Raw genomic sequence first — 12500 nt, 5'->3', positions numbered from 1 at the left:
CGTCTCAGCCTGTTTTATATCATCAAATAACTGATTCAATCCCAACTGATCAGAAACACTTGAACAAACTTCAGTGAGATAAGAACGACCTGAAAAGCTTTGATTTTCTTGTTTGGTCCGTGTCCCATCTGCTAACATGGAGGAGGGGGAGGGGTTAATGATCTGTACTGCAGCCAGCCACCAGGGGGTGATAGAGATGATTTGGCTTCACTTGTGGGAGCTGTCATGTCGTCCATCTATAATTACACTTTTATTCATTTGATTCATTTATTCAATATTTGAACCTTAAGTGAAAACAGTCTGTATGTTTTATTGAATCCAATCACGTCTGTTGTTGAGTTTATTATTTATTATCAGATGTTTATTTGATAGTTTTGTCAGTGGAGACTAAAACCAGATGGTTTGTTTTCCTGATTCTGATCTTTGGCACGACGGACGTCGGTCGTACGAGCGACTCGTGGGTTCGAGTCCAGGACGTTTGATCTGGTTTCACTGAACTGGATCAAATATAAACAAGCATTTGATGTGACTTCTTTACAGTGTTACAGTATTTTAGCTTTAAAGTTTTAGAGTATTACAGTATCATAGTTTTACTGTATTACAGTTTTTGAGTTTTAAAGTATTACAGTATTACAGTGTCTGGGTGGATTCACATTCGTCTCTTTCTCTGTCACTGAAGCAGATTTCACACCAGTCACATCTGAACTGGTCAAACTGATTCGTGTCAAACTTATTTTTCTACTGACGCCTCCAAGAAATGTTTGTAGTAACTGATATTATTATTTTACAGATGTTGTTCTTTCCAATATAAACAGGAATATGTTGCCTCATCCACTTCTTCTATTTCCTTCCCTCACCTGTTTCCTTCCTCCCTTTCCCTCCCTCCTTATTCGCTCTGTCCCTCTCTCTGTCTTTCTCTACAATAAACTTTATGGGAGAAAGAACAACACGAATATGGAAATGTCCCAGTGGGGCTTCCATACGGTGGATACAGGCGGAGACCTGTCTCCACACACACACACACACACAGACACACACACACACACACACAGACACACACACAGACACACGCACACACACACACACACACACACACACCCACAAACCCACAACCTAATTTTCATTTCTCTCTCTCTCTAAACATCGTCTCTTTCTCAATCTCCTCTGTTTCTCCACCCCGAGGCCGCCCCCCCCCCCCTGTCTGGAGGATGATTTCCCTGCTGCATTCCTCCTCCTCTGAAACTCACATTATTAACTGGATGGAGTCTGAGGAAGGAAACACCCGTCGGTTCCTGGAACCCGGGCCTCGCTTCACTCAGCGTTTCTCTGCTGTCTCGAGAAAAGACGAGATCTGAATCCTGATGCGGGTTCGAGTGAGATTCAATGAAGGGAAAGATTATCGAAGCGGATGAATAGTGACCACTGTTCTGAACCAGATTGATCTGCCAGTTTCTTTTCTTTGTTCAACCAACGTTCCGCATCGTCCAAACAAAACGTCAACAAGATCGAGACGACAAGATGGACGACACATGTCCACTTGAGTCTGAGGCAAGTTGCTGATGAGGTTTCTAACTCGTGACGGACGTGAAACTGGAAGAACACAAATATCTCATGTCTAAAAACAGCTTTGATCCCTGAAAACTGAATAAAAACGACTTTTCCTTTAAAAAGACGAGATGTTTTGTAGAATCTCTGCAAAAAAGTGACCAAAGACAATTAAATCCCAACGAGAACAAAAGAGAACAAACTCGAAGCTCTCAGGGACTTTAACTAGATTCAGCAAGACACGAGAAATGAAATAAAGAACATGGAAACTGTCCAGTAGTCAAGTGGTGATCATGAAAAACAAAGGACACAGATGAAAACAAAGATAATTAGAACAAGATGAAGTCAAGTTTGAGACAAATCCAGCGAATGAGGTGTTTGTGTCCCGAGAAGAAAAAGAAACATTTCTGTTTCTGTCGTGTTCTCTCGTTCTTCTCGCTCCCGTTCACGCCCGGAATCTTTCAAAAGATAAAAGTAGAATCGGTTTCATTCACGTGACGTCTGGCTCTGCTGCTGACGGACGCTGGGATCCCACAATGCATTGCAGCACAGAGATGAAGGAGCGACTCACAGCTGGAGACAATTAAATTAAATTGTGGACAAACATGAGACGTCCCAGGGAAAAATCATCTCGTTGTTTCTGTTGAGCTTTGTTCATAAATCCTCTGTGATTTTATTTCCCGCATGATAGAATATCCAACTGGAGCCGGAGTTTCCCCTCAGACAGAGGAGGGAGAACAGCGCCCCCTGGCCACACCACACTGCACTTCACCAGCTCCTCTAAGTTTCTGCTGCTTCTACGGAATCTGAAGCATGTTTTCAGCTAAATTAATTTCCTTCTGGGGACAATGAAGAGTAAAGATCTGCTGCTGGACTCCGCCCACAGAACCGGAACTCGTGCTCAACTTACGACAAATACGCTGCCGGTCGTCTGTTTAATCTGATTTTATTAATATTGAACGTGTCCAAACACTTTATTAGAAGAGGTCTTATTTTAATAGAGCTGCCTCTTTTTGAATCTTGAGTGACTCAGGTGGGATGTTCCATAAGGGAGGGGGGGTTCAATCAGTTCCAATATTAGATTGTTTTTACCGACAGATGGATTCCTATTCAGCAGAGAGTAAACGGATGTTATGTCCTCACAGTAAATGGTTATAACTCACAGCTTCTTTCACTATTTCAACAACACATGCACATGTTGCGTGAACCCAGGTGTTTACCACAGGGGACAGTGGACACACGTCTGTCCACAGAGACGCCAAAATCCTGATCGGTTCCTTGTTGGAGCTTCAAGCGACTGGTCCTCACTTTGTGGCCGTGAGACAGTTTCACTAAACTGCTCCTTGGTCTAATTTATTCATGTAGAGAAAAATGGAATGAGGAGCTTTGAATTTATAGATCTTGTTCAATCACACGATGAGAGAATATTTTAGGCTCCGAGTTCAAATTGATTTAATGTGAAGACATGAGACGTGAGGAAGTCGTCTCAGTCCCACCAGCAGGGACATGGTTATTATAACAGTATCATAACAACTTATTGTTTTGTGTTATTATTTCTTTTTAAGGTTTCAACTCTTTTATGAATGCGTCCACATCATTAATGACCTGTTTGTCTCAGGTTCGGTTTGCTGCTGAGGTTTCAGATCCTGGTACAATGAGCTCGACAGATCAGAGGCGAATGACTCGTGTGACGGGCGGATTCTTCACTGGGACTCAAACCTACAACCTTCATGGCCCACTGAGAGCTTGAGGACACGTCCACCTACACCTGACACCTGCACCCATTGGACGGTACTAGCTGTCAATCACACTGTGGTATGCACCCCCCCAACACATCCGGTGCTTTCTGGTCTGTTTGACTCTAAATGATCATAATTCACTAAATGAACATCAGCTGTTTGAAGACGACTTGAAACTAGAGACTGAGACAGAAACTCCTGAATGTTACTGACTTTATAAAGTGAGAAGTAGAATCACTTTCTATAGAAACTACCAGTGGAGTCGCCCCCTGCTGGTCAGTGCACAGAAGACAGGCTTCAGGCCCTGAACCGGGAGTCTACGTCTGTTTCTATAAACTGTCTCCCGACCTCTGACCCTCATGGGACAGGCAGGTTAAAGACGATTTGAACAGAATGTCTGAGTGTCAGATGATTTCATATTTACTCATGACATTAAAATCCCTCCGGTCTGGTTCAGGTTGTTTGACCCTGACGTGTCCCGTGTCTCTGCAGGTGTCTTACCAGAGGCATCATGGCGGAGGCGCTGGGGGACACCTGTCCCCTGTAGTGGTTGTGAAGCTCCACCAGCAGCTCCTCCTGCTCCTCGCTGAGGAAGCTCCAGGCTCCAGGAACCAGGAAGGTGCTGAGCAGCAGCCACCAAGCCCAGAGAGGAGCGGCCCCCCCCCTCCACCTGGAGCCTCCAGCCGGGGTGGTCCGTCGGGTGGAGACCCCCTGCTGAGTGGAGGCCCCCTGCTGGGTGGAGGTCCCCTGGAGCTCTGAGATGCTCCTCTGGTGCATGATGGGAAACAGAGTCCTGAGGGATGTATCCTCAAGTGGTCCGTCCAGTGTCCAATGAAGAGTGTGTGTGTGTTTGTGAAAGTGTCTGTTATTGACCAGCAACTGTGTGTGTGTGTGTTCACAATAGGCCTCTTGTCTTTGTGTGTCTGTGTGTGTCTGTGTGTGTGTTCCCTCCTCAGTGCCTCTCCTCCTCAGCTCTGCCGATATCTGCAGTTCTGACCCGGCTTTAAGAGTTTGAGGATCCTCCCCTCCACACACACACACACACACACACACACACACACACAGACACACACACACACACACACACACACACACACACACACACACACACACACACACACACACACACACACCCAGTTCACATTTCACACACTGCACCGACTGGTACGCACAACAAACGCACCCCCCTCAATCCTCTCACTCCATATTCTCCATGTCGCTCTCTCTCCTTCTCTCTCTCGTTCTCTCTCTCCCTCTCTTTTCTCCCCCCTCTCCTCCTTCTCTTTCTCTTCACCCCTTTTTCCTCCTCCTTCATGTTCAGTTTGCTTCGGGAGCGTGATGTTTAAAGGACAGGTTCACATTCTCCATGAAGAAATCTGACACATTTCACTGTAAGAGATGTGAAAAATGATCATCCAGCATATTAATTATACTATATATTATATCATAATAACTCTTAGGTTTAAATGACTGAGGTCTTTGTCAGTCGTGAGTATGAATAATCAAATGAGCATATTTATGTTTTAGTGATCTTAGTGAAACATGTGCATCTGAAGCTCTTTGTTAAATACGTCACAAACTTATCAACGTTTCAAATGTGGAGTTCACTGCTGTGAAATATGATTTCACTTCGGAGGACAAACCCAGAAAACTCTGTCATCTCTTCGTCTTGAATTGTTGCTCAAGTTACTTTTTCCTCTTGGTTCCAGAGCGAGGTCTTTCAGTTTGAGAGCAGAACGTATTCTTCCATAATCCTGTGACTCTAACAAGCCTCGGCTCGTTCTCAGATTTTCTCGGCTCTGACTCAAACTGTCGGCTGCTACATCAGGGAGATTAGATCTGAAATGAGAGAAACCATCTTTGTCAAACATGTATTTTAAATCAGTTTGGTCCGTGTCCCGTCTGCTAACATGGAGGAGGAGGGGTTATGACCTATACTGCAGCCGGCCACCAGGGGGCGATGAAGACACTTTGGCTTCACTTCTATGAGCTGTCATGTCATCTTTAATGACAGTGTTTGGTTGAAAGAATAACAATAAGAATGTGAAGAGCCTTGGGATCATATTATGATTTGATGATAAACGAATAAAATTGAATTGAACTGAATTTTAAAATCAGCAGATTGTGAAAGTAAATCAGTTTCTTTCAGATAGAACGTTGAACTTTCTTCTATAAATTGTTCTTGAACTCCTGAACCGTTATTCAGACACCGTGCGTCTCTGTCCCTCTGTCCCTCTGTCCCTGAAACCTAATGAGGGACGAGACCAAAGACAACAAATAAAGTTTGACAAAGTTCCAGTGAATCACATCCTGTCAGATCTGTGTTGTCCTGACAGGAGCGAGAGTCGAGGGCGGAGCCTCAGCGTCACTTTGTTCTTCAGTCCTGCTGCAGCTGGTGGAGACGAGCCAGAGACAAGTTCCCTCATGTCCCATCTGATGTCCTGCTCTCCTGTCCTCTGAGGACAGAGCTCTTGCGACTGGATCTATAGATGATGTCAGATCTATGATTGATACGTTCATATATCATGAACCTTTTCATTGGAGCTCCCAGCAGGGCAGGGCCATGCTGAGCTCTCACCAGAGGGGGCGCTGTTGTGTCTGCATTAAAGGTTCAATCTGTAACTTTTCAGTCCATCACCATCCGTCTCCAGCGATTATGAAACTAAATGTCTAAGTTTGCTGTTTGATGTAACTGCAGACAGATGTATTGTAATTAGTGTTGTTGTGCTGCTGAGTTGTGTTGAGTCGAGTTGTGTGTGTAACGTACTGTACTGGTGTGAGTGTGACAGCGAGGTCAGTGCACACATGCACCGTGTCAGCCTGCAGACGTCAACACGAGGTCGGTGATACGGAGCAAACGGTGACCCCACAGGATTCAGTTACACACACACACACACACACACACACACACACACTGAGGAATGTGTGTTACAGTGTGATGTGAGTCTGTGGGTACAGCTGGGTCCGTGTTATGATGTGATGTGCTTCACTGAGAGAATGAAAACAGAGTCACAGGGTGTAGTTACATCTGAGTCACACTGGTACCTCACACACACACACACACACACACACACACACACACCGGACACACACACACAGACACACACACATACACAAACGCACACGCACACACCGCTGTACTTTAAAGCATGCAGTTTGTGTTTAAAACCATGTTAAGTATTTATTCTATATATTATTTGTGTACAAAATGTAAGTCTATATGTACAGTACACGGATACACACACACACGCAGTACACGTGCATGTAAAGTACACACACACACATACATACACACATACATACATACAGTACACGTGCATGTACAGTACACGGACACACACCAATATAACGTACGTCTCAGTTACTGGATCCCGATCGTCGTCCCAATTTATTTTTGTTCAGAGGATCGAGACACACGAGACCACAGACTGTAAATCAAGAAAAAGTGAAGCCGAAGTGTCTCCATCGCCTCCTGGTGGCTGGCAGCAGTACAGGTTATAAACCCCTCCTCCTCCATGTTAGCAGACGGGACATGGACCAAACTAAAAATCAAAGGAGACGTTATGAAGATGTTTTCTGTGATTTATCTCGTTTCACTTGGAGCAGAACAGTTTTCTGATGAAAAGACGACATGATCGTGTTTTTATGACGTGTTCCAATATGGTGAATAAACATGAGAGGTGGAGTTAGCTTTTTTCGGATCCGACTCGTTCAAACAGGAACATGTGGGAACATCCAGGTGAGGGGCGGAGCCTGTAGAGCAGCAGGAGGCGGGACATGATCAGTGTTGTTGTTTACAGCTCCTCCACACCAGCGTCGGCCTCATCACCAGAAGATCTGGAATCTCCTCGTGTTTCCAAGTGGACGTCTTCGTCTTCTACGTGTCCGGCTCCTCTTCTTCATCCTGAGATCTTTGTGTTCTTTATGGAGTTTCTTTCAGTTTTGCGTCCATCATGTATGAAACCTCATCAACACGCCTCTGAAGAACCTGCTGAGGCTCATTCAGACATTCAATCAGGAGCTGGCAGGAGAAACGTCCACAGACATTTACTCAAACATTAGTTTCTCTCTTCTGTCGCCGCTGATCGGAGCCACGGTGAATACCTGTGAAACTGCTGAGTCATGTGAATGCAGATCGATCCCTGAAGGCAGAAGCTGGATGTTTGTGTGTTTGTGTGTTTGTGTGTTTGTGTGTTTGTTTGTTCAGCGTGAACGGAGCTGAGACGGGAAACGACCAAAGAGACCGGAGAAGAAAATAAATACAAAATAAAGAAGTAAAATGAGCAGAGATGAGATAATAAAAGTGAGGTGGAGGAGAAGGGACTGGAATTCCCCTTAAGACACACACACACACACACACACACACACACAAACACACACTGACACACACACAGGAACTCATGTTAAAGTCGTCTATACCTTCCAGCTGCTTTGTGACAGGCCTTGCAATACACACACACACACACACACACACACACACACACATATACACGTACACACACACACACATATACACGTACACACACACACAGATCCATACATCATGTGAATGAAATGTGATGGTGTGTGAGTGTTCGGAGCCCAGCCCGTTTGATTGTGTTGTCATTGACTGGTTGGTAATGACTAACAGATGAGTGAGTGTGTGTGTGTGTGTACGTGTGTGTGTGTGTGTTTGTGTGTGTGTGTACGTGTGTGTGCGTGTGTGTGTGTGTGTGTGTTGGGTGTGGACCATCTGAGCTCTTCAGCGAATGATTAGTTCAAGATCCGAGAGCCAAAACTTTCACACACACACACACATATGCAACATTATGAAATAACTGAGCAGACCAGCATACAGAGTGTGTGTGTGTGTGTGTGTGTGTGTGTGTGTGTGTGTGTGTGTGTGTGTGTGTGTGTGTGTGTGTGTGTGTGTGTGTGTGTGTGTGTGTGTGTAATGATCATCATCATCTGTTCCTGGACTTGTCTGCACTGCACACGCTCAGTGATGATGTCATGGATACAGGAAGTTGACCACTCCTTAGCGACGATGTCAAACCTTCACGATCTGCTGCCCCCCCCCCCCCCCCCGCCCAGAAACCTGAGACCCTGAGAACTGGTGTCACTGGTTTCTTCTTCTCATCACTGGTTTCATGGTTTCACTGCTCGTGTCTCTGGGTTCAGTGGATTCATCGATGTCTCATTCAGGTCATGGTTCCGACTGCTCTGATTGGTTGAACTGGTTTCTCACTGGTGTCATTTGTTGTAATGGAGACATCGGGTTGATCCGATCCGAGGCCACGGCTCAGTTCTCCCTAAAACTGAATCTGCAGGTGTGAAAACCTCATTGTTTTTATGTCGAGGGGTCGAAACCACTTGAGAGTCGAGGGGTTGGGCTAACGAGGTCATGACCTTTGACCTGCGGTTTCTGACTGAGCGGTTATTCAATGTCTTTGTTCATTTAAACGACTGCATCATTCGTACACCAGTTTGAAAACATTTGACTCAACAGCACAAACCTCCTTCGTGTCCCTTCCTCTGGCCGGTTGTTAATCGTCCTCTCACAAAGCTCCCGTCCTTCCTCCGGCCCCCCCCCCCCCCCTTCCCCCGAGCTCGGGGTCTCCCCCCCGGAGGATCTGACCACACGTCTGAACCACCTCCACCCTCTCCCTCAGGAATGAAGCAGCTCAGGACACTGTGTGTGGTGTTTGCATGAGATCTATTCACATGATATTAGTTTGACGTCCCTGATCAGGCCGAGGTCTTCATCAGGTCTTCATCAGGTCTTCATCAGGTCTTCATCAGGTCTTCATCAGGTCTTCATCAGGTCTTCATCAGGTCTTCATCAGGTCTTCATCAGGTCTTCATCAGGTCTTCATCAGGTCTTCACACAGGGCGACAGGATCCTGAAGATCTTTGTGCTTCTGAGGACATGATGAATAAGTAGCATCAGTTTAAACTCCAGGAGAAAAGCTCATGTTAATGAGACGAGACAGAGGAGGTCAGCTCCTCCCGTGTGACACCAGAGTGAAAATCAAACCAGACGTAAAACAACAGGATTAAAGATCCAGGGCCGAGCTGAAGGAAGTATTAACAGAAAGAGATACGACACTTCCATGTTTCTGATGTCATCTTAAAGAAGTGAAGAAACATCACGTGTTCAAACACCTGCAGCTGTAAGAGTCTCGGAGCGCCGCTGGGTTCAGGTGCAGCTTTGACCTCTGACCTCTGCTTCAGCAGCTGGTGCTGTTGATGCTGAGCTGCAGAAAATCTCCTGTGACTGACATCAGGAGCCGGAGCAGCTGAGGCAGATTCCATCAGCACATGTTCCCTCTGGTTCTACTGGAGAGGAGCAGAACAAACACATGGAAACAGACGAACAGACGGAACGATGCAAAGAAACAAAGAACACACCATGGAAATGAAAACATCTTAAAGTCTTGTTTTTTGTGTGAAACGTGCTGAATCGTCAGTTTGAGAGAAATTAGTTCAAATTGAGTCAGACTTTATTTTCTGTGTTTTTACGATGAGTCAGTAAATTAATGACACACCCTGAGGGGGGGGGGGGACAAGTTATGTTACCAGAATGAAAGAAGGAAGGAGAGAGAGAGAGAGAGAAAGGAAAAGAAAGCATGAAGGAAGTAAAAAGAATAAAAGAAGAGGAGGTGAGACGGTAAAAGGAGGAGAGATAAAGAAGAAAGAAAACAAGACAGAGCTGTGAAGAGGAAGAATAAGAAGAGGTGAAGACATGATCGGAGATGGAGGGAGGAAGAGGAGGAGGATTTGGATAAAAAGGAGGATGGTGATGATCAGATAGACAGAAGAGCAGGAGGAGAAAAGAGAAAACGAAAGAATCAAAAACAGAAATGAAGGGAGTGAACCGGAGGGAGGGAGGGAGGGAGGGAGGGAGGGAGGGAGGGAGGGAGGGAGGGAGAGAGGGAGGGAGGGAGGGAGGGAGAGAGGGATAAAAAGAGTCGGTAAACATTTTAGGAGACAAAGGAGAATAGACGGATGGAGAGAGGGAAGGAGGAGCCAGAGTAAGGAGGAGTGATGGAGGGGGCAAGGAAAAGGTCAAATGAAAGAGAAGAACCCCACCCAAACAAAGAGGAGGAGGGGAGGTGATGTCAAGAGAAGGAACGATGGAGAAAAGAGAGAGAGAGAGAGACCCACCCTGGACCTCAGAGTTAAATAAGAAACAGAAGAATCCGTTTCTCTTCCTCACCTCAGCTGGAGAGAGTGAGTCTGATGAGTGAGTGAGAAGAAGAGAAAGTTTCCTCCTTCTCTCCCTGAACTGAGATCAGTTAAAAACAATCTGGAGTTATTAACAACCAGAGATTATCTACAATATTCAGCAGGAACCTTTTGAATATCAGAAAGGATAAATGCTTTTGTGCATTGAATGAAAATGTGTTGTTGATCTCTGGTCTGCAGGATGCTCAGACTGAATCATCAGGTGACTGATTAACACTGTGATGCTTCTCACTGCTCCTCTAGCGCCCCCTCCTGGCAGCTCCGAACCAGACCACCAGAGGGAACCCACTGAGCTGAAGATGGTTTCACACTCACTGGTGTGTGTGGTGGAGACTCAGAAACTGAAGGTTCTTTAACTTTGATCCTAGATGTTCGTTGGTGACTTTGGATCAGTGTGAACTGATTCTTCTTCTCGTTCTTTACTCCAACACATTTTTATCATATTTAATAAAAAATAAAATATTCCCAGACTCATGATGTACCTGTGACCTTTGACCTTGAGTCCAAGCAGCAACTTGTGAAGAAATTCCCGACATAGAGAACATCTTTGTGTGTCACAGTTCGTGTGTGAGTCACTGATGAGTGAACACTTGTACTTGATCCTCTCGTTCTCACCTTCACATGTTCACAGGAAAAAAGGGATTGTGAGGTCAGCGACTTTTTGTTCATACTAAATTTTAAGAAATTCCCTCAAAGCATTCTTTAAATATCTGAAACTTGCAGATTGTCCTATTTCAATCTATTTATTTTCACATTCTGGAATCGAACCAGCAACCTTCATGTTGGTGGACAACCCGCTCCACCTCCTGATCCAAACCCGAACAATGAAAACGATAAAAGAAGAAAGAAGGAAATCACAGCAGCTCGTTTCTAATAAATAAAAATATATTTCAGCTTCATTTTAAGTTAGAGAAACACAGTGAATTCATCAGAGTGATTCCGGTCGAGTCTCCGCCTCCCTGACGGCGAGACAGGAAACCAGCTTCAGTCTCTGTCACGCCAGCGTCCACGAGTCAGTGACCAGTTCAGTTTGGAATCCGGCTCGGGCGTCGCCACGGGAACCGGACGGCGAGGATCAGGTGGCGCTGAACACCTGTCCCAGGACGGCGAGTCGAGCGCTGAACGGCTGAACGGGACACGACAGCAGGGGAGGAGTCTTCTTCTCGCCCGGTTTCAGAGCGATGCTTTCTGATTGGCCAGGAGGCGGGCCTTCCGTCTCTTTGGCGGGCGGTTGTGATTGGCGGTTTGGCTGCGTCAGGTTGAGCAGGATGTCTTGGAGCTCCCGGCGGTCCTGAGCGTGGCGGCTGCAGCAGTAGAGCGCCGCCGGGTCGAAGGGGTGGGCCTCCGTGTTGAAGATGAACCCCCCCGCACCCAACACGCACTGGCCGCCCTCGCCGCCCTCCTCCCAAGACCCGTCCCCCTCCGTGCCCCCACCGTGCAGGAAGTGGGCGGGGTCAAAGAGCAGGTAGAGGTACTTGACGGTCTCAGCGAGGAAGAAGGACTCCATCCTGTTGTCCAGCTGATGGTCTCGCAGATCCTTCACCTGCAGGAGAGAAGCAGATTTAGAAACGGTCATGTGACGTCTCTGTGACATCACTGCAGCGGAGACTCACGCTGGCGTATCCACACGGCGTCCTGGCGATGCTCTCGATGGACTCCAGGGCGTCCAGGCCCAGCTGGAGGTAGGTGTGGTCTCCTGTGGCTCGGAACAGGTACATGGCGCTCTCGATCAACTCTGCAACAACAATAACTCATCAGATTAATGTCTAATGAATTCATTAGTTAACTGTTCATTAATCTGCTCGTGACTTTCAAAGCCTCCTGATGGACGATCATGTGACGTGAATGACGGAGCCTGTGATTGGTCCGTGGCCTGACCTGGTCTCAGTGGGTACCCCTCCCTCTTGTCCACAGTGTAGCCCTGGGGGATGCTGTAGAACTCGGGCAGACCCCCGAACTGGCGCCACACGGAGTAGTAGTTCTGAAACG

The 12500-nt window shown here is 46.5% G+C and overlaps 2 protein-coding genes across 2 annotated transcripts in view; both read right to left on the bottom strand.

Annotated features, from left to right (window-relative positions):
* The window catches only part of LOC133004548 (peptidase inhibitor 16-like), a 10081-nt gene extending 6020 nt beyond the window's left edge, over positions 1-4061 (bottom strand). Inside the window, exon 1 of the mRNA XM_061074013.1 lies at positions 3786-4061. Within this exon, the coding sequence (XP_060929996.1) occupies positions 3786-4061 (276 nt within the window). The remainder of the gene's footprint in view (positions 1-3785) is intronic.
* Positions 4062-11375: 7314 nt separating this feature from the next.
* The window catches only part of edem2 (ER degradation enhancer, mannosidase alpha-like 2), a 5066-nt gene continuing 3941 nt past the window's right edge, over positions 11376-12500 (bottom strand). The window contains exons 9-11 of the mRNA XM_061074772.1: positions 12390-12500; positions 12125-12246; positions 11376-12054 (exon numbers count right to left, since the gene is read on the bottom strand). The exon at positions 12390-12500 is cut by the window's right edge and continues 34 nt beyond it. Of these exons, the coding sequence (XP_060930755.1) occupies positions 11587-12054; positions 12125-12246; positions 12390-12500 (701 nt within the window). The 3' untranslated portion in view covers positions 11376-11586. The remainder of the gene's footprint in view (positions 12055-12124; positions 12247-12389) is intronic.

The sequence above is a fragment of the Limanda limanda genome, chromosome 7 (genome assembly GCF_963576545.1).
Source record: "Limanda limanda chromosome 7, fLimLim1.1, whole genome shotgun sequence".
NCBI lineage: Eukaryota > Metazoa > Chordata > Actinopteri > Pleuronectiformes > Pleuronectidae > Limanda > Limanda limanda.
Note: the sequence above shows the minus strand (reverse complement) of the source record. Positions and strands in the feature narration are given on the sequence as shown.